The sequence below is a fragment of the Marmota monax genome, unplaced genomic scaffold (genome assembly GCF_021218885.2).
Source record: "Marmota monax isolate L192 unplaced genomic scaffold, Marmota_monax_Labrador192_F-V1.1 WCK01_AAM20220418_F8-fsc00120, whole genome shotgun sequence".
Taxonomy (NCBI): Eukaryota; Metazoa; Chordata; class Mammalia; order Rodentia; family Sciuridae; genus Marmota; species Marmota monax.
The window spans coordinates 1,274,759-1,297,577 of NW_026694424.1; the positions used below are offsets into that span (position 1 = coordinate 1,274,759).

At 36.5% G+C, this 22,819-nt stretch overlaps 1 protein-coding gene across 1 annotated transcript; it reads left to right on the plus strand.

The window, feature by feature from the left end:
- Positions 1–272: 272 nt before the first annotated feature.
- On the plus strand, positions 273–22,476 carry Card6 (caspase recruitment domain family member 6). Its single transcript, XM_046468308.2, has 4 exons — positions 273–1,045; positions 5,706–6,000; positions 9,672–10,217; positions 16,299–22,476. Exons 2-4 carry the CDS (start codon positions 5,718–5,720, stop codon positions 18,521–18,523), a joined length of 3,054 nt encoding a protein of 1,017 aa, XP_046324264.1. The 5' UTR covers positions 273–1,045; positions 5,706–5,717; the 3' UTR covers positions 18,524–22,476.
- The last annotated feature ends 343 nt before the right edge of the window (positions 22,477–22,819 follow it).

Consider the following 22,819-nt stretch of genomic DNA (forward strand, 5'->3'; position numbering starts at 1 on the left):
AAAGCCTTGGATTTTTAGCTGCTGTCGGCTTCGTGTCCTTATCAGATCCGGTGCCACACTGTGGGTTCCGGTTGTAGATCGGAGAATCTGCCGAGTGGGCCGGCCGGCCCGGGGCACCTGCACCGACTCAGCGCTGCCGGCGCGCGTGTAGTGACGGGTTGGGACTGAGATCTTGATCCGGGAGAGACCAGTTTCACCGATTCCTCCGCTTTCCTGGCTGGAGGCTCTTGGGTGATGCTGGCTCTTGCTGTGAGAGGTCGCTGAGAGCGCACCAGCAGGAACTGGCCTTGAAGGGACTGGAGCTTAGCATCCAAAAGGAAAGTGGTTGTTGAACAGTAGCTATTTAGAGGCAAATGATTCGATCCCAAATTTCATTATGCCGAAGAGTCTTAACGTGGAACTTGTTAAATACGGTTTCAGCACCCTACTGTCAACCTGTCCTGTTGCAGCACGTTTGGGTAGAGCCTATACTTAAAAAAAAAAATCAGTCTTTTTTTAATACCTTTATTTTATATATTTATTTTTATATGGTGCTGAGGATCGAACCCAGTGCCTCGCGCATGCTAGGCGAGCGCTCTACTGCTGAGCCCCAGCCCCTAGAGCCTGTACTTAAAAAAATAAAATTCTATTTAGTTTTGAAATTGATAGTCCCATGACCAATTCCAATAATGCTATTGCATTTGTAACCTCTTGTCTAAAAACAAATACAAAGAAGCAAAAACAATACAAGAAGATTACCAGATATGTAAGAATTAATGGAAGGGGGATGGAGGAGAGAAGGGAAAGGGGAAATACTCAGGAATGTTATGGGCAAAATTATATTGTATGCATGTATGAATATGTAACAACAAATCCCACCATTGTGTACAGCTGTGATGCACCAATAAGAAATAAGGGGAAAAAGTTAGTGGGGATAACAGGTTCCAAATAATAAGTTTACTTTCTAAAGCAACCTCAAGAATTCCTGGCCTGTCACGTGCAAAATTTTAGCACATGGACTGCTAGCAGAATAAGACATTAGGAGTCAGAGGTTCCATTTTCACAGGTAAACAATTGATTAGTGCCTAATAAATACCAGACTCCAGCACGGGATAAAACTGGAAGTGGTAGAGTGAAAGTGGGGGAGAAAGGAAGTGGTGCAGCCAGGTGAAAAAGAAAGCAAACAAAATCCAGAGAATTAGATGCTGAATTTCTAAATTAGGTGCTGTATTAGGTTTTGTTTTGTATTTGCTGTTGCCACAAGTTAACACAAACGTAATGGCTTAAAGCAACCCAGAGTTACTCAACAGGTATAAAGTTTCAGTTATGGGGAATGAATAAATTCTAGAGGTCTGAATTAAAATATTGTATCTAAAGTTAATACTGTATTAGACACTTAAAATCTGTTGAGAGTATATATCATGTTATCACAATTTTTAAAAACACACATTTATAAAGTTTTACTGGTTGAAAGCCCCACTGGGCTAAAATTAACATGTAGGGCTGGGAGTGTAGCCTGCCTAGTAAGTGCAAGGGTCCGGGCTCAATCTCTAGCACTGAAACAAAAACAACAAATGGCAAAATTAGAATGTTGGCAGGACTGTCTGCCTTTCTGGAGGCAGTAGGAGCGAATCTGTTGTTTTGCCTTTATCAGATTCCCCAGGCTGCCCAAACTCCTTGGTTTATTATTGCTCCCTTCCATCTTCAAGGCCAATAATAATCTTTTTCAAGATGCATTACCCTCTTCCTTCCTCTTCTACTTTTAAAGCCCCTTGTAATTATGTTGATCCCACCCACATAATTTCTTCATCGTAAGGTCAGCTAATGAGCAACCTTAATTGTATCTTCAACCCTAATTGTCATTGGTCCTGTAACCTAATGTTTACAGGTTGTAGGGATTAGGAAAGCTCAGAAAAAACATCAGTGTAGAAAAGGTAGGACAGGTGTCAGCTGCTAAAGAGCCAAGTAGTATGACAGGCACTATGTGAGTCTCTGTACCTCAGACATTCCAAGAACTGAAAACACTGGAGAAAATGAAATATATTTCCTTTTTTTCTAATGAGAGGTGGTGGTTTTGGTGTTCTTGAAGCCACATCAGTTTTGTCCTAGCTGCTGAGAGACCTATGAAGTTCCTTTAGAACTTCCAAGTTCTTATTCAATTACCAGGTTAAGATTAGGAATAAGTTATCTTTTTCTTTCTATTATTATTATTTTTAAAGACAGGGTCTTTTATATTGCTAAGGCTGGTCTTGAACTCCCAGTCTCAACTATTACCTTTATCGTGGCCTTCCAAGTAGCTGGGATTGCAGATGCATACCACCAAGCCTGGCTTAGCTCAATTTCTGAAATGGGTTGTGTAAGGTGTTAGTTTAGGCATTTATCCTCTAAAATGTGCCTTTGCACAGTGATAAGAGAATATGTAAATCTTAAATCTTGTATCCATGGTTCCCATATACTCAAGTCTTTTAATCATTAGAACTTGTTGCATTTTAGACCTATTGATTTTGTATAATAAGCAGAATTACTGCTATAAATTTAAAAATTTCATGTCTATATCATTTTTTAACTTCATGTGTGTGTGTGTTGCGAGTAATTAAATCCAGGGCCTTATGCATGCCAGGCAGACACTCTAACAACTGAGCTATCTCGCCGTCCCCTTGTGCCATTTATTTTTATTTGAAGGCTATACTTTCAACTCTGAAGCTCTGGACTATATTTTATATAATAGAGAACATCAGAGTCACACTCACCCTTCCCCCAGCTCATTTCATTTGCATTCCAAGCCCATGCTATGTAAATATCCTGTTTGAAAGTAATTAAATTCCCAGCAGATTTGAAATCTCCTGGAGCTGACAGTCTCTCCTGGAAAGAGGAGGAGAGTGGAGCAGTTAAGAAGAGATGGTGTTTGGGAGGCCTGTTACTGATCAAATTGAACAAGAAGAATTGGTGAACTTGATGACATTATGAATCTAGTTTGGGGTCATGAAGTGGAATGAATCTCTTGAAACCATACTTTTGAGACACATGTTTTAAAACTCTTAATAAGAATAGAATGGTAGTGCCCAGAGTCTGGAAACAGGGAAGGGGAAGGAATGGGAAGATATTGTTCAACAGCAAGGATTGGGGGCTTGCATGCCTGTGGTCAGGCCATGGTTTGGCTGATCATTGTCTCAGGACTGTTCTTTGAAGTTCTGGGAAAGAGGTCATCACTTGAGGGGGTGATCTGTGATTTGGTTTCCATTATGAGATGTCTGCTTCCACTTGAAGTGATAGCCTTGCTTAGTTTTTGGGTAATTGATGTCCCTTAGGGTATACTCTCCTCATAGGGTTATTTGAGCTTCATTGTCTCCAGTTGCTTGAGAGTAGTTTCTTGTCACTTTTCATAGACATTTATCAATATGACCTATATATGCATGGGTATTTTTAAAACAAAAAAGGGGGCTGGAGATATAGCTTAGTGGTAGAATACTTGCCTAGTATGCATTAAGTCTCTGGGTTCAATCCCCACCACTGCAAAGAAAACAACAAATATAACAAAACCCCAAAATGGGATCTACAATGTGCTGTTTTCAATAACAATACTGTGGAGAGTAGACTTGAGTCCTGCTCTGAGTTACTCTATGATGAATAGAACAATAGTTTTCAGGCTGTGTCTTACTCTGAGTTAACTCCATTAAAAAAAATATTTTAGTTATAGGTGGACATAATATCTTTATTTTATTTTTATGTGGTGCTGAAGATCGAACCCAGTGCCTCACACATGCTAGGCCAGCACTCTACCTCTAAGCCACAACCCCAGCCCGAGTTAACTCCACTTTTATAAAGCTGGAGTTTGCTATGTGTTATTTCATTTTAAGTATAAGTGCTGAGGTAGAATGATTCTACATTTTGTTTGTTTAAGTAAATAATCACCAGCTTCCTAGCACAACCTGATAAATAAATAATCTTCCTAATAAATAATGAACACCTGAGAACTTACTGAATTAAATCGGTAGCATACTGATTCATAGATATATTGAGCCCACATCAGAAAAACCAGGCACATGAGTTTATCAAACACACCAGACCACCTAATGGAGAAACTCCTTCACTTGGGACCCACAAAAGGAGGAGCACCAACCCATCAACAGACCATGTGGTAAAAGCATCATGAGGTGGACAGGAGACAAATTTCCAACTCTCTGTCCCTGGGTTTAGCTTGATCTCCCTGCTTGATGTGGTCAACTTCAAAAGTGCTTTCCCTCTAGACTCTAGCCTAGAATAAGTTCCTTGCTCTGACAGCTCTGTGCCTTGGATGCCCTGAACAAGTTCTTTGACTGGTTTGTAATCTTCTCCAACTACCTGCAGTGACCCTTATGCTTAAGGATGTATGTACAAGAATCTGCATTACAATATTGTTTATCATAACACAAAATTGAAAATAACCTAAATTTCTTATTGGAGATATGGGGAATGAATATTGATATGTCAAAATGTTTATATGTCACATCCTCCTCTACCCACCTTTACCCTTTCTCGATCTTTCTGTAACCTTTACATATCATGATGTAAAATGTGACATGGGACTTGAGTATTACAGATAGTAGTAATTCAGATTGGAATAAAAGAATAAAGCTGTTATTGCCCAGCTTATGACTACTAGGTGACACAAGAAGTACTCAGTGAATTGCATCCAATGAAAGTGATATTGTTTGTCAATTTGTGTTATTCAATAAATTCTGGCAATGTGAAAAGACATAAATGTGTGATCCATGTTAATGACATAGCTAGCTCACAACAAATATATTATGGATATCATTACTTTCAATATATATAAATCTTCATCCTTTTAAATAGTTTCTAGGATGTTTTACTTCTGACATATCAAAAAAACATTCATTCCCCACATCTCCAATAAGAAATTTAGGTTATTTTCAATTTTGTGTTACGATAAACAATGTTGTAATGCAAATTCTTGTACATACATCCTTAAGCATTGGTCTGATCATTTTCTTAAGAGAATTTCCTAAAGTGGAATTGCTAGACTAAAGGATATACATTTTTATTTTCATCATTTACCTAGTGCTGCTATTGCCAGATTGCTCTCCAAAAACTAATTAATTAATTGGCATTCTTATCATCACAGTATAGGGTTTAGAGTAGGGAACACCTAGTTCATCCTGAAGTTCAGGAGAGGTTTCTTGGAATAGCTAAACTCCAGACTGAGTCTTCATGAGACTTTCAAGCCACTAAAACAACAGATAGGGCTGGGAATGTGACTTAGTGGTAGAGCGCTAGAAGTTTCTGGTTTGTTTGCTTTGCAGTACTGGGAATTGAATTCAGGATGCTCTACCACTGCATTATATCACCAATCGTTCTTAATTTTTCCTAAAGTTTTAATTTTGAAACAGGGTCTCACTATAATGCCTAGACTGGCCTCAAACTTTTAGATCGTCCTGTCTCAGCCTCCATAGTAGTTGGGATTACAGATACGGGCCACCAAGCCCAGTTTAGGAGTCCCTAGTTTCTATTCCCAGTACCATAAAATGGGGGGGGTGGAGGGAACAAATAATCCACAGGGAGCCAAGTTCAGAGAATTCTCAGGGTTGCACTCCTCCTTAGTGCTTGTTTATATATGCTTCCTGCAACACTAGGTGTCCTTTGCATATTTTATAATAGAATTGCTCTGTCTTTTCCTCTTATCTGTTTATCCTCAAAATGACATCATTGTCCATTTCCTGCTCTAGGAACCAGAAACTATGGCTGCTGAGAGCGTTCCCTCAGAGATCATAGAAAGACAACGAAAAAAATTGCTTAATATCCTCCAAGAAGATCCAGATTCTATCCTGGATACGTTAACCTCTCGACAGCTGATTTCTGAAGAAGAGTATGAGACTTTAGATAAAGTTACAGATCCCTTGAAGAAAAGTCGAAAGCTGTTAATTTTGGTACAGAAAAAGGGAGAGATGTGCTGTCAGTATTTTCTCAAGTGTTTACTTAGTACTTTTCCAGAGTCAGCTACTACTTGGGACTTACAGCTTGGTGAGTTGAATTTTTATACTTTGATGGGGGTTGGGAGTAAGGGGTAAATGTAATGGGGCAGATTTTCTGAAAAAACAAAAACTAGCACCCTTTATTTTTGTTTGTCTTTCTCCCAGAGGTAATCTTCTCTGAAATATGAGATAGGGAAAAAGTGTGCAGAATTTAAAAAGCAGAGAACAATGTATCTGATTGATTTAGAGGATGGGTAATTTGTTGTTCTTTGAATTTTGTTCAGGTTCAAACTTTGTTGTTCAAAAATTTCAGTTGTTTTATAAAGTACTCATTGTTCTGGCATTACATCCTGAAGTTCCTCGGTTGGAAAGAGAATACTGTTAATCATAGCACAATCTGGGGTTTCTTTCTCAAATAAATGAATTCATAGATGTTAACAGTTCTAAGACCTCAAACAACATCTTTCACTTAGGATAGCCATTCTGAAAATATAGGAAGCATAATTTTTAGCATACCTAGATGGCAGATCCATAATTAATTTACTCTGTGATAAGAATGAAGCAGAACCCTAGTTTTCTGGAGCAACTTAAATGCTAGTTCTTTTAAAAATAATTATTTATCTAATAAATATATCATTTTAACTGACATATACTAGCTGTATGTATTTATATGATTCAATGTGATATTTTAATTTATATATTCAATGTATAATGATCAAATCAGGATTATTGGAATATTCATTACTGCAAACACACATCGTTTCAAATCTTCTCTCCTAGCTATTTTAAAATAAACTCAAATGCTAAGTCTTAAGTGGTTCAAAAATAACTAGTCTCAGATGAGGGAACATTTACTCTAGAAGGTATTGTTTAGCGATTCTGGAAATTACCAGTAGAGGCAGGTGTAGGTCCTTTTTTAAGGAATCAAAAATATTCAGGATTATTACTATTAACAATGAGCACTTTATAAAACAACTGGAATTTTTGAACAGCAAAGTTTGAATTTGAACAAAATTCAAAGAACAACAAAATATCCAACCTCTAAATCAATCAGATACATTATTCTCTGCTTTTTAAATTCTGCACACTTTTTCCCTATCTCATATTTCAGAGAAGATTACCTCTGGGAGAAAGACAAACAAAAATGAAGCATATAGAGAGGTAGGGACTAAAAAAAAAAGTGAATATTAATAACCCTCAGGTAAGACAAGACACATATGCTTAGAAAGATAGATCTTATTGTTTCCAGGACACACTATTTGAAATTACATCTGTTTGCTTACAGATTAAGAATTATAGAGATTAGATTTATTTTGTAATAACTTAAGGAAATATGAGTTGTGAGTCACATTAGTTCCACAAGTGAATATTGCTCATGATTCAATTTTTCTTTTCTTTTCCATTAGAAAAATATAATTATACATAGCATTGGGGTTTATTTTGGCAAAATCATACATGCAAGCCATTTGATTCCACCCCTTTCCCTCATTTTCTTCCCCTCTACTCTCCCCTGTTTTCCCTCCTATACTTCACTAATCTTCTTTTCAGTTATTTATTTATTCATTTATTTATTTTGGTACCGAGGATTGAACTCAGGGACATTCAACCACTGAGACAGATCCCCAGCTCTTTTCCATATTTTATTTAGAGACAGGGTCTCACTGAGTTTCTAAGTGTCTTGCTAAGTTGCTGAGGCTGGCTTTGAACTCATGATCCTCCTATCTCAGCCTCTCAAGCCACTGGGATAACAGTTGTGCGCCACTATAATCCAGCTATTTACTTTTTTTCAATTGATACTGTCCATAAACATAAGGTAAATTCCCTTTGGTGCCTTTATATATGAATATAGCATGATTTTTAAAAAATTCATTTTTCTTCCTATTTTCCGTCCTTCCTCCTTCCCTCTCATTCTCCTTCTACTACTCCACTGCTCTTCCCTGTATCTTTATGACTTCAGATCCTCTCCCAACTGCCTTCTTTCCCTTATTTTGCTCTACTTCCACATATGAGAGAAAATATTCAACCCTTGACTTTCTGAGTCCTGCTTATTTCACTTGGTATGATTTTCTCCATTTCTATCTATTTACTGGAAAATGCCATTATTTCATTCTTATTTATGACTAAAATTCCATTCTGCAATATAACACATTTTCTTAATACATGCTTCTCATCTATTGAGAAGCATCTGGGTTAATCCATAATTTGGCTGTTGTGAATTGTGTTGGTATAAAGATTGAAGTGGCTTTGTTTCTTTAGTATACTGATTTTTTCTAATCTTTAGGATAAATATCAAGGAGTGGGATAGTTGGGTCAAATGGTGGTTTCATTCTTAGTTTTTTGAAGATGATTTAAATTTTCTGTTTTACACATTTACCCTGTGATGTAGCTATGAAAGATTCAAACTTTTGAGCAAGGAAGTAATGTGATATTTTTTTTCCCCATGGGAAAAAGAAGTTCTGATGATTGACTTGTGCCATACAAATTAGGTAGGAGGCATTAGGTCCTTCCCAAGAGTAATTGCATGTCTGTAGCTCCAGATACTGGGGAAGGTGAGACTGGAGGATCACTTGAACTCAGGAGTTCAAGGCCTGGGCAACATAATAAGACTCCCCCTTATTAAAAAAAAAAAAAAAAAAAAAAAAAAGAAAAAAGAAAAAAAAAGAAAGAAAGAAAAAGAAAATCAAGAAAGAAATTGAGAGAGAGAGAGATTATGCTTTGAGAACTCAGTCTATTTTTTTCTGAAGTTTATCTATTTATTTTATTTTTTATTAGTTTGTTTTAGTTATATATAATATTAGGGTTCATTTTGAAATAATTATACAAGCATGGGATACAATTAGCTCTAATTCACTCTTAAGTACTTCCCCATTCTCTTCCCTTCTCTCTCCCGGTCTTCCCTTTGTTTTACCAACTTATATTTTTTCTTTTTTCTGTATAGGTCTAGGTTTTTACAAATATATTAGTGCCAAGTGGATAAAATAAAAGTGAGATTCACTGTGATATATTCATGTATGCACATAGGAAAGTTAGGTCAGATTCATTCCACCCTTCTGCCCTTTTTCCATTCCTTTGCCCGCTCTCTCAATCCCTTTCCTCTACTCCACTGATCTCTTCTACTTCCATGAATCTCAACATCTTTTTTCTTTGTCTTTTTTCTCCTTATTTTATACTAACTTTCCTCATATTAGAGAAAATTTTTTTGTACCAGAGATTGAACCCAGGGATCCTTAACTACTGAACCACATTCCCAGCCCCTTTTTGTGTTTAATTTAGAGACAGGGTCTCAGTGAATCGCTTATTGCCTTGCTGAATTGCTGAGGGTGGCTTTGAACTTGTGATCTTCCTGACTCAGCCTCCTAAACTGCTGGAATTACAGGCGTGTGCCACAATGCCTGGCCCCAGCCCTTTAAAAAATTTTAAATTTTGGGACAGAATCTCACTAAGTTGCTGAGGATCTCACTAGGTTATTTAGAGCCTCAATAAGTTGCTGAGGCTGACATTGAACTCACGATCCTCCTGCCTCAACCTCCCAAGCCACTGGGATTATAGGCGAATGTCATTGAGCCTTACTATCAGAGAAAACCTTTGACCTTAGATATCTGAGTCTGGTTCGTTTAATTTATCAAGCTTTTTTTTTTTAACTCAATTTATTTTACAATTTCTTTTTATTAAATTGAAAAAACAAAATAAATAATCAAATCTCTTTGTTTTTTTTTTCAGAACTTTTAAAACACAAGGATATCACATCTCCTCAATCCAGAAGTAAGAATTCAGAAAATACTTTTTCCCCTACAGAAGAACAAAACAAGAATCCTGAGACCAGAGTGTTTTCCAAAGAGAAAGAACACTTGGATCTGAAAACCTCTGCGTTCTTTAGGGACAATAAAACTAGTGAGCAGGAAATTGCTTTGTCCTTCAGGGAGGAAGAGAAGGACTATGACACTTCAAAAATCACATCGCCATATTCAGTCAAAAGAGTTGAATATGAAGTTCCAGCAACCATTACATATTTACAGGATGGACAGAGATATGAGGAGCCAGATGATTCTTTGTACTTAGGAAAAGAGGAATATCCAGGTTCTGCTGGGTACACTGAAGATGCAGAAACTACTATGAAAGAGGGAGGTTATGATGTTCTAGAGCACATTGTGCATCATGGTAAAGAAGACTCCAAGTGTTCAGAATCCATCGGATTCTCTGATGAACGCATTCCTGAGGAGTCAGAAACCAGCATTTCATTGGAGGAGGGGGATAAAAATCTGGAAGGTATGGAGACTATATGTGTATAGTTAATCAGGCAACAACCTGTCAATAATTAATAAGGTAGCTAAGATATAATGGGGAAAGGAGATGACATGGCACAGATGTCACTAGAAATTCCGTGTACCTTTTTATTCTGGCATGTCTTCAAAGCTGAGTGTTGACATAATGGATCATCAAGGACCTGGGAAATGGTGGACAGTATAGCTGTCCTTCAGTATCCAAGCCAATAAGTTGCAGAACCATTCATAGATACAAAATCTGTGAATGCTCAAACCCCTTATGTAATATGATAGTGATAGTAATCGCATACAACCTATACATCCTCTGGTATACTTCACTTTTATTATATATATACTTTTTAAATATATACTTTTTATTATATATACTTTTTAAAATATACTTTTATTTTTAATTGGTGCACAGTAAATGTACATATCTATGGGGTACAACATGAGATTTCAATACATGTAAATGGTGTATAATGATTTAATTGGGGTAATTGCATATCTATTGCCTCACACATATAGCATTTCTTTATGTTGGAAACATCAAAATCCTCTCTACTAGCTATTTTGAAATATTCAGTTTATTGATGTCAACCATAATTACCCTACTGTGCTGTAGAACATTAGAAACTATTTTTCTTATTCAGCTGCACTCCATTAACCATCCTTTCTCTCTCTCTCCCTTCCTCCCCTAAGCTCCAATTAGCTTTAAATCATCTCTAGATTGTTTGTAATATGAATATACTGTAAATTTCACATAAATAGCTGTTATACTGAATCGTTTAGGGAATAATGATAAGAAAAAAGTCCATGCAAGTTTAGTACATATATAACTTTTTTTCTAAATATTTTCCATCTACAGTCAGTTGAATCTGCACATGCAGAATCCCTGGATGCAGAGGGCTAATAAGCAAAAGTAAATATTGATTGGCAGCTTATAAAATGTCCACAGTCACCTTCTATCATACATATAAGGAGTTGCTAATCATGGCTTTTAGGTGTAACCCCCTATTCCTCATATCAAACCACTTTAGTTATTTTAGTGTCTTTATGACCAGGAAGATATTAGGATTATAGTTTAAATCACCAAAGTGGAAATAGTCAGTAGAGGAGATTATGGTGAAGATTTAAGGTCAAGATATTGTTACTTGTCTTAATCTAAATCATATAATGCTATCTTGGTGAGGAGAATTACATCAGCACAGTGTCTTGAATCCAAATATTCCTTTTAATTATTTATTTTGCTACTGGGGACTTAACCCAGGGGCACATTACCACTGAGCTACTTCCCCAGTCCTTTTCACATTTTTTTAAATTATTTTTTTTTTAAATTTTGAGACAGGGTCTCACTAAGTTTCTTAGGGCCTTACTAATTTGCTGAGACTGGCTTTGAACTTGCAGTCCTCTGGACTTATAGGTGTGCACCACTGTGCCTGACTTTTCCAAGTGTTTCTTAATGAACATTGAAAATATGAAAAATGTTTCATCTGGAAAGATACTGGCTGCAAAATTAAAGGCTACCAAATTCTGAGTAAAGAATGGAAAGGTATCTACCATCTCACAATCAACTCAAGTCTTGGGGACTCATAATTTACTTTTGGGTAGAAAAAGAATAATTTCTTCCTCATCACGGCTTGTAGTAGTTTGCTGGGGATTCTACAAAGAATCACAGAGTGAGTGGCTTAAGAAACAAATAACAAAATATATTTTGTTAGACAATCAAGGTGCTGGCAGGCTTGGTTCCTTCTGGAGGAGGAGGCTAGGAAGATGAATCTGTTCCTACCTTTGAGTGTTTTCCTAGAAATCTTTAGTCTTTCTTGGCTGCTCTGCCTTTATTGTATCTTTCACTTTTCTTTCTTTTTTTTTTTTTTGGTACGCAATTCAACCCAAATACCCTTATTTATGCCACATTTTGTTGGCTAAACATGTCACATACATAACACAGATGTGGTAAAAAAACAGATTCCACCTCTTGCAAACTCTTGCAAAGTAATATTACAAAGATTATGGATATCAGAAAGTCATTAATTATGGCTACTATTGCAATCAATCTACCATTTCATTATCCTAATGATAATATGAGCATGACTGCAGTGTAATTCTAGTGGTTGCCCATCTACTCTATTTGACTGGAGATATTTCGTTACCCTTTATCTTACTTAAGTAAGATTTGTGTATGCAGCTCGGAACTGGAAAAAAAATTCAAGCATCTCCAACTTCATGAAGGGTCATTATTATTATTATTATTATTTTTTGGTACCAGGGATTGAACTCAGGGACACTTAACCACTGAGCCACATCCCCAGCTCTATTGTATTTTGTTTAGTGACAGAGTCTCACTGAGTTGCTTAGTGCCTTGCTAAGCTGCTGAGACTGGCTGTGAACTCAAGATCCTCCTGCTTCAGCCTCCTAAGCTGCTGGGATTATAGGCATGTACCCATCACGCCCAGCTGAAGGGTCATTTTTATCATGTTGCATTTCATGGAAAAAAAAAAATCACAGTGTCAAATCCAAGTCCCAGGAAAGCTGAAAACATTGCTTTGTATGTTCTGTGGAAGGTCAAGTTTATAGGCTATACCAACTTTTTTCTACTTCAGCTTGTAGTTTGGGTCAATTAATGGAAGAATCAAACTTATGTTACTTTCCTTTAGCCTGAAATTTTTGTTTATTATTATTGTTTTTAATATAGTTATGCTGGTGGTAAAGTCTCTTTGTACTGGGGATTTAACCCAGAGAGGCTCTACCACTGAACTATATTCCTAGCCCTTTTTATTTTTTATTTTAAGATAGTGTCTTGCTAAGTTGCTTAGGGCCTTGCTAAGTTGCTGAGACTGGTCTCAAACTTGTGATCCTCCTGTCTCAGCCTCCTGAGTAGCCAGGATTACAGGCTTGCGCCACTGTGCTCAGCAAGTCTTTTGGTTTTTGTTTTTGAAAAAATGTCTTTATTTGCTATTCACAAGCGTACTTTTCTTGATTATACAATTTCAGATTGGCGATTTTTTGCCATCAGCACTTTATGGGTGTCATTTCTCTGTCTTTTAGCTTCTGTTATTTCTGATGCTGTTGTCAGTCATTTTATCAATCTCCTGAAAGTGTAGTATCCTTTTTATTTCTAGTTGTTTTCAAGAGTTTTTTCCTTTTTTTTTTTAGCAGTTTATTCTGATGGTTCTTGGTGTAATTTTTTTTTTTTTTAGTTGTTGATAGACCTTTTTTTATTTATTTATAAATGTGCAGTGCTGAGAACTGAACCCAGTGCCTCACACATGCCAGGCAAGCATGCTACTGCTGAGTCTCAGCCTCAGCCCCGTAATATTTGCTTTTGTCTCCTCATTATTTATAGATTTTCCTGAATCTGTAAACAAACAAACAAACAAAAAAACCCTTTTAAACCAATCTGGAAATTTTTGAGCCATTATTGATTCAAAATTTTTTTCTGTTTACTTCCTCTTTCTTCTTTCTGAGATTTCAAGTACACGTATATTAAAGTTGTTAGTATTGTTTTGCAAGTTCCTAAGACTCTGTTATTTTCTTCAAACTTTTTTCTTTTTATTCTTCAGATTAGATACTGACTTTCTTCCATCATTTCTAATTGGTTGTTAATCCTTGTAGTGATTTTTAAAAAAATAGTTTTAGTTGTAGATGGACACAATACTTTATTTTGTTTATTTAGTTTTTTTTTTTTTTTTTATGTGGGTCCGGGGATCGAATCCAGTACCTCACATGTGCTAGGCAAGCACTCTACCACTGAGCCACAACTCCAGCCCCTGTTGTGATTTTTTAAAAACCCAGATAGTGTGATTTTTAATTCTAGTTTCCTTCTTCTAATACATTCTACTTTTTTTCTGTGATTTTTCTATTTAATCATTTATTTATGGGCTTATTATATTTTATATTATTGAGAATAGTTAAGATAGCTGCCTTAAAATTATTTTTTAAAAAATTCCTTTAGTTGTAGTTGAATACAATACCTTTATTATATTTATTTATTTTTATATGGTGCTGAGAATCAAACCCAGTGCCTCATACGTGTGAGGCAAGTGCTCTGCTACTAAGCCACAATCCCAGCTCAAAATTCTTTATTTTTTTAATTTTTATTTTTTTAGTTGTAGTTGGACACAATACCTTTATTCCGTGTATTTACTTTTATATGAGCCACAATCCCAGCCCCCCAAATTCTTTTTTTTTTTTTTTTACACAATGCCTTTATTTTTATGTGGTGCTGAGGATCAAACCCGGGTCCCGCCTGTGCTAGGTGAGCATTCTACTGCTGAGCCACATCCCAGCTAAATTCTTTTTTTTTTTTTTTAAATAATTTTATTTTTAGCACAATATTTTTGAGACTTCATTTTTTTTTCAAAAATAGTTTTTAGTTGTCAATGGATTATTTTATTTATTTATTTATTTATATGTGGCATGAGGATCGAACACAGGGCCTCATGCATGCCAGGCAACTCTACCATTGAGCCACAGCTCCAGCCCCTGTCTTAAAATTCTTATATGCCGAATCCAATATCTGGGTCTTCTTGGGGTCAATCTCCATTGATTAAGCATGGGCCACCTTTCCTATTTCTTCCTATGTCTATTAACTTTGAATGGTGACCTGTTCATTGTGTATAATATGTTGTAGAGACTTTGGGTAGTTAAAATCCTAGGAGTCTGGATTTTTATTTTCATTTTTTGGTCTCAGTTCCCCATTAACCTGACTGGACTCAAATTAAAAATTCAATATCTAATGAGAAGCAACAGAAATCTGTTCATTTCTCTTTGCCTTAGTTGGGCTATTTTTATGAATTTTTAATTTATGAAAATGATACTGGGTTCTTGATATTATTGCTTACTTTTTAAATTATTGTCGCTTACTTCTTTTTATCCATTTATGTGCTTAATTAGATGTATTCTTTTTTTGTGTGTACAAATATTTTGTTCCTTCTATCTACTCCATTTAGCACCATCGTAACTTTGCCAACTCTAGATATCAGGCCAGGATTATGTGAATGTCAATTTCTGTGCTAAAAATGTGGAGGGTTGTTGACCTAAGGCAAAGTATGGGATAGGCAAGAACAGAACCTGAACTTTCCTGAAAACTATCTTCTCACTGCCTGCCCTTTATGTTATCATCAATTCCTCTCAACTTTCTTACCCCAATACATATACCTACTTAAACAACCTTGAGACTAACCAAAGATATCTTTTAGTTATTTTTGTTCATTCATAAAATCCATTTTTTTCTCTCACTTCTATTATTTTTCTAGGTTCCTTTTCAAAGACATTTAATAAACTATGCTAGTTTACCATCTCATCTGTCAGGAGTAAAGTACACTCCAATCTTCTTTCTCTACTAAGCACTATCTCTGTTGTCAAGAAATAGCTAGAAAATATATTTAGAAATGGGAGATCAGGAGACATTAAGAACAGCATCTCAATTCCAAGGAAACTTTCATAGAAATAAAAATTTTCAGATTCTCTAAAATTCAGCAAGCAATAAATGAAAGAAAGAAATCAGTATCAACCTAGAGATCCTTCAGACATGTGTTTAATGAAGAATTAACAAGGGTTTTTAATTGTTGAATACAAACATTAGCCAAAAAAAATTAAAAAGGAAGAATTACTAAAGGATCATTGTTTCATTTAGGCAATGATTGATTAAGAAATGGCTCATCTAAACTTGGAGTACCATGAAAGGCTAAAATGAATTAGGGAGATCTCTCCATATGCTGACTTGGAAGAATTTGCAAGGAAAATCGTTAAGCGGAAAGAGGTTGAAGAGTCATTTGTTTAATATGATATTACTTATGTAAAAATAAAGTAGCATTCATTAAATAAAGCTATAATTTCTATATATGCAGGCATACTTGTGTATTTGCATAGAGAAAGAATGGGAAACAAGCATACAGGGCATATTGACATATCTCTTAGAAGAGACATAGAATAGGCAGAGTAGTGAAATGGGACTTTCCCTTCATTTGTATCATTTCATCTTCTTGTAGTGAAAATGTCAGTTACTTATTTAATTTAAAAAGTCAGTGAAGGAAACATAGATTCTGAACATAACATTCACTAAGTATCTTCTCCTTTACAGAAAGAAAGAAAGTGTTTAAAGATGTACTTTCCTCTTTGAATATGGATAGAAGCAGAAAACTTCTGCCAGATTTGGTTAAACAGTTCTCCTTGGATCACAGATGTAGGTGGACACCTGAGACTCCAGCAGACTTAGCCTGGAATTTCCTGATGAAAGTTCAAGCATTGGATGTGACAGCCAGAGACTCAATCCTCAGGCACAGGGTTCTGGATGAAGATAGCAAAGAGGAATTGATGACTGCTCTGGAAAAGTTGGAAATTCGAGACATACAAACCATTCATCCCCTTGATGTGCTTTGTGCCTCCATGCTGTGTTCAGACAGCTCTTTGCAACGAGAAGTCATGTCAAACATGTATCGATGCCAGTTTGCTCTTCCCCTGCTGCTGCCAGACTCAGAAAACAACAAAAGCATCTTAATGCTGAGGGCCATGGAGGACATTGTGAAGAAGCGGTCAACACAGTCCTCAGGAGGGCCCACGGGGGATTCAGAAGAGTTTCTGAGTCTCATGAAGATGCCTGTCATCTCTTTTGTACGTCTAGGGCACTGTAGTTTTTCCAAGTCCAGAATCCTCAATGCACTGCTCAGCCCTGACCGACTGAAATCACACAAAATCTTTCTTCATCACGATTTGTCTGTTCCGATGCTTCCTAGGCAAATATCTGATGGCCTAGTTGAGATAACATGGTGTTTTCCTGACAGTGATAAAAGCCCGGGTATTTTCCAAAAGCCTGTTGCTGTGGCCAACCTTCGTGGAGACCTAGAAAGCTTTTGGACACAGTTTGGGCTCTTGGTGGAGGTTTCCTCAGCTATTTTTCTTTTCGCTGACTGCTTAGGTGAGAAGGAATGGGACTTGCTGTTGTTTTTAGGAGAAGGTACCATTCAAAGATGCTACTTTGTATTCAGTCCCCAAGCCAGGGTGAGTGAAGAGGCTCAGATTTTCCAGAGGACCTTGAAACTGAAACCATCACAGCTACTGTTTTGGGAAGAGAAAGAAGTTGGGGACAGAGGGGAGAACATGGAAGGCCTTTCCACTGCCCTCCAGGAAGTGATGTCCTCTTCACTCAGATGTGTGTCTGTGAAGGATATGGCCTCCCTGGCCAGGGAGTTGGGGATTCAGGTAGACCAAGACTTTGAGAATGCTCAAGGGATTCAGAATTTCCCTAATGTAAACAGGGCTGGAACAGCTGAAGGTGACGGACAACAAAGATTCAGTCAACTGACAAATTCATCTGAAAGCCAAGCTTTGAGACCTACTAGAGATCCTGGCATTGCAGGTGAAGTCAGCCAAAATTTTCAGAATTTTCACCACTCTCCAGTATCCAAGTCTCATCTAGAAAATGCCTGGCCTTCACCAAACAGAATTGGAGGTAACTTTGACCAGGTTTCCTTGGAGTCTCCCTGGGTTATGGGCTCCCACTTAGGGTCAGAACAGAGATCTAAATGGTTCTGTGCTTCGCCCTTTTGGAATTCAAGGTCCCATAAAAAAGGTAAAGATTTTGGTATCCAATATTCCCAAGCCCAGAGATTTTATTCAGGTGAAAAATTCACAAAATTTTCAAGCACCTCTTGGGACTATCACTTGAATCAAACATTTGGAAGACCCCCAAGACCCAGTTCTAAGCATGTGTGGGCCTGTCCTGAGAGATCACAAAGAATGGGAGTTCTTGCAAAGTTTGGGGCAGTGGTCTCCCTGGTAGGTCACCTACGTTCTCTAGGTTCACAGGTAGCAGGACCAGTAGGGAAACCACAGCCCAAGCGAGCCCTGGCCCCAGGAACAAAAATTACTCAAGTAACTGGAAAGTTTATTAGAACAGCATCCCATAGTAAAGATCTTCAACCTCAGTGCTTTCAGCCAACAGGAAACACACAAAAACTAGTAAGACCTGCTTCTCAGCAAGGAAACAAGCTAATGGCTCAGGGTAGGCCTTCAGATTCAGTTTTCCAAAAAGGATCTCATTCCACATCTAAGAGCAAATTTTTACCCAGCTCTCAGTTCATATCCCATCAGCCTAAGCCATTCCAGGTGAAGCATTTCCAGCCCAAATCCTCTCAACCTGGGTCTTCTCAAGCAAAATCTTCTCAGACAAAAGCCCCTCAGCCCCAGCCCTACCAAGCTAAGCCTTCTCAGCCTAGACCCATTCAACCTAAATCATCCCAGACCCATGCTTCACAGACCAGAGCATATCAGCCAAGAGCAGGGCCCAAACGGGTAGGGAAGCGTTAAATAGTGTACTCCAGAGACCTACAGGATGTGTTCTTTATCTAGGTCATTCCTATCATATAGTAACCGGAAGAAGAAATTCAGTCAAAGTTTAAGACTATTGTCATTAGTGTGACATAATCAAGATAGGCAAAGTCTAATTGGTTGTCATTAAAATATCTGTAAGAGTGGTGTCCCTAAGCAAGAGAAAAAATATGAAAATAGTTAAGAATAGTATCAAACAGTAAATAAATAAGTTGAATACAACCTTGAGCATTAAGTAATGTATAACTTGAATCCAATGGGGTCTGTGAGACAGACTCACTAGAAGGAGAATGGGATTAGAGACTAATTGTGCTATGATCACAAAGTAGGGTTCAGTTGCCTCAATGTGGCAAGAAAAATTGCCCTAGATGTTAACTGCTCCAGAAGTGCCTTGGTCAGAAGTTTCTGATGCAATATCAGCCACTGAGGTGATAACCCTTCTTAATTGGATAGTTAAATCATCTTGCTGATAATGGCCTCAATTTGCTAGGTTCATAAAACTTTTTATTTGACATTTATAGATAGAAATAATGAACTAACAACCAATAAAATTGATTATCTTATTAACTGTATGAGTGAGTTATGAATATTTCATATTTTAAATATTTGTAACAGTTAAGAATATTTGGCCTATTGGAGAATCTGACATATTACTAGTCTCCAATTAAAAATGTGCCTTTGAGTTTTTAATTTAATTTTTTTTTAGTTATTATTTTTATTTATTTTTTAGTTCTTGGCGGACACAACATCTTTGTATGTGGTGCTGAGGATCGAACCTGGGCCGCATGCATGCCAGGCAAGCGCGCTACCTCTTGAGCTACATCTCCAGCCCCGAGTTTTTAATTTTAGAGTTAAAGTTAAATTGGAAAAATTAAGATAAGCTTAAAAATTATAAAAAGTATTGAAATGCTTAAGAGAACTTAAGATTCATATAATTTTTATTTTTTGTTAGATTCATATTATTCTGAACATTTCAGTAAGTTATATTACTTAACAGTATTAAATAAAAGAATATATGAAAATTTCCAGGTGTGGTGGCCATGCCTGTAACCCCAGTGACTCAAGAGGCTAAGGCAGGAGGATCACAAGTTCAAGGATAGCCTCAGCAATTTAGTAAGACTCTGTGTCAAAATAAAAGATAAAAAGGGCTAGGGATGTGGCTCAGTGGTAAAGCGCACCTAGGTTCAATCGCCAGTACCAAAACAAAGAAAGAAAAAAAGAAAAAAGATTAAATTTAAAATATTTATGTGAACCTTAAATAAGTTTTAAAAGACACCAAATATTAATAAAAGACCACTTTAAAAGTAAATATTAAAATTCATCCAGATTTATAAATATAATAGTAAGATTTCTACATTGAATTTAAAAGCTTCAGTTTTTAAATTATAACTTTAATAAAATTAATATTAATTTTAAATACTAAAATAACTCTATGTAGTCTTTTTAGGTTGAAAGATATTACCTTCAAGGACACCAAAAAAAAAAAAAAAAGTCATATTGACAAATGGACGAGAACTAATCTTTGAAAAGGAAAAATCCACAAGAATATTCTCATAATAGGTAACCTTTGTTTGTTTTCATATGTATTGAAGAATCAATATTAAGTATCTATAGGGTGTTTAGTCTGTCTGATGGTTATTGTAAGGATGAAGAAAGAGAAGACAATTCATTTGAATTTTGAATTTTTATTTTTGTCTTTTGGAAGGCAAAAAAAGCATAACTAGTTCTGGTATATAATTACAAAATCTTCTAAATAAATATGAAGTTCCTCCACTTAAAGTAATTTTTTTGTTTTGACTTTTGAAACCAGCAATAGTTGTGATTTTTAAAACCCTTTTTCTGAATCCTTCTTCAAGATTAGAACCTGCTGGGCTCTTATAAGAAATGAAATACATTTGGTACCAGCCTATCTTAGCAATACATATGTAGTATATTCAAATTGGACAATTTGAAATGACTTAATAAATGAACTACAAAGGATTGAATAAAATGTTAAAAAGAGAGAAAGCAAGTGCACAAAGGAGAGGCACCTTTGCCTTCCCAAGGTCTCAAAGCAGGGAGGAGGTAGTGCTTTTTCCAATCAGAAGACCTGTGTGGAAAGGTCCTGGTTTTGGTGGATTGAGGTATATAGCAGGCGGCAGTGACCCACAGCACAGTGGGTGTACCAGGAGTAATCACCACTGATTTTCTGATAGTGCATCTCCTTGGCCAAACCCAACCAGAAGCCAAGGCCAAGAGAACTTACCCAGGCAGTTCATATCAGTAGTCTTTTGAAGCTCAAGTAGGATAGACAGTAGATCTGAAGAAGCAATCTGAAGATAGCCAGTAGATTCTTCCCTTTCACCACATTCTTCTTTTCTTTCTTCCTTCTCTCACATGTATTTCTGAGGCATCTACTACGTGGAACACATTAGACTAGGAACTGAAAAAGATGTGGACACAGAATGAAAAATCTTTATTTCAATTCAGTAATCGACTGAATTGAAGAGCACTGTTTGATGTTGCAAAGTTTTGAATTTTCTCCTTATTATAAAACTACAATCTCATTGTAGATAATTTCAAATATCCAGAAATAGACAAAGAATAAAAGAACATAAAAATAATCTATTGCCGCAGTCTGGCTGGGCACAAAATCACGAGCCACCACACAGCTTGTAGATTCAAACAGCAACTCTTTATTCCCGAACTCACACCAGCCGTCTACAATCACGTTCTGGGGAAATCCACGTTCTCTGCCCAAATCCACCTCCACTGGGCTTCTGTCTCCCAAAAAATACTGTCTGAATCCCGTGAGAACTCAAGGGGAACTCAGGCAGCAGGATACGCCCTATTCCCAGCAGGAATAATCTTAAACCTGGAACACCCTAAACCCGATTATCCTAAACCGGGAACACCCTAATCTCGGATCCGCCCTGGTCCTTGAGCAAGGTCACCTACATGCAATGTCACTGCAAAATGTCCTATTTCCACAAGTCCTTCCACTAAGCAACATGGGGTACGCTGGCAAGGAAATTGTCATACCTACTTGGCTAATGGCTCCCAGCATCTCCCCCCTTCTGATTAATTAAACAACAAGCAATGTGGCTTAAGGACCGTGCCTGGTAGGTTGTCCAATTCAACATATGGTTCTTACCCGTCATCGGAAAACTGACCTTTAGGTGTCAATCTATAATCTCATAAGTACATAACTAATAATGTAGTTGCTGATAACACTACTCACTAATAAATTTTTTTTGTATTTTTTCTATTGATATATATTTACAGGCAACACCAATTGCATTTTTGAGTTATATTAGGGTTGATGGGGCAAAGTCCAACAAGTGTTAGGAGCTGCCAGTACAGACAGAATAAAGTACTGGTTTTCCAGATATCATAGGAAAGTTTCAATTCAGAACATGAAATGAGTTTAAGGGTCTCATTGTATAATACACAAGTCTAATTGTTATAATTAAAAAATGCAAAAACTGAGAATCATTTGTATGTGTGTATATGTATATGCATATATATGTTATTAATATATTGTGAACATTTGTGTTAGTACTTTTTGTTTTATTAGCAGATGCAAAAGTCTACCCAATGAGTTATCACTTTCAGTGACTGAAAATTCTATCTTAAACACCTTAAATCCATTTATATTTTGTACAAGAAAGTAAATATTCTTTTTAACATTAAAAATTATATAATTTATTGAGATGCTTGAAAGGAGTGTATGCCAATGTGATAAAAAGACTGACCACTGAGACAAAGTTATGAATTGGATGAATCAAACTGGTTTCAAAAATATAGGATTTTACCTGCATGTATTGTGACCTTCTGCATTTCCTTATGTTTTAATTGTTTTTACAGTCTCCTTTTGTGATTAAGGTATAATTACCTGTCCAATATTTGCCTAATGGGTCTATATAAATAAAGTATTTGTTGGGGAAGATAAACATGACATTTCAATACTTCAGTCTAATTTAAAGGGTGGTTTTGTGCATTAATAGGCTAACGGTGGTCACTGGTATTTGTTAGGGTAAAGGCTAAGATGCTATAAAAGAGAAGGCAAAAATATAATGGCTTAAGTACTATGGATACTATTTCTCATGTAACAGTTCAGTCTGTCTAGGCTGTTGGAGCTGCTCTTTTTAATAGGATTAATTAAGAGCTAAGGTCCTTCTATCTTGTTCTTCCATTTCCTTGGGTATTGTCCTTTTCTGCATTATTTGAAGCTGGTCTTTCTTGTTTCCTTGATTCAGTTTACAGAGAGGTGAGAAAAGCCAAAGGCTGCAGTAA

Excerpts from the sequence above, each read along its gene's own strand:
- Card6 (XM_046468308.2), top strand. The coding sequence starts at position 5,718 with ATGGCTGCTGAGAGCGTTCCCTCAGAGATCATAGAAAGACAACGAAAA. Across the intron at positions 6,001-9,671 it reads TACTTGGGACTTACAGCTTG|AACTTTTAAAACACAAGGAT; the intron begins GTGAGTTGAATT and ends TTTTTTTTTCAG. Across the intron at positions 10,218-16,298 it reads GGGGGATAAAAATCTGGAAG|AAAGAAAGAAAGTGTTTAAA; the intron begins GTATGGAGACTA and ends TCTCCTTTACAG.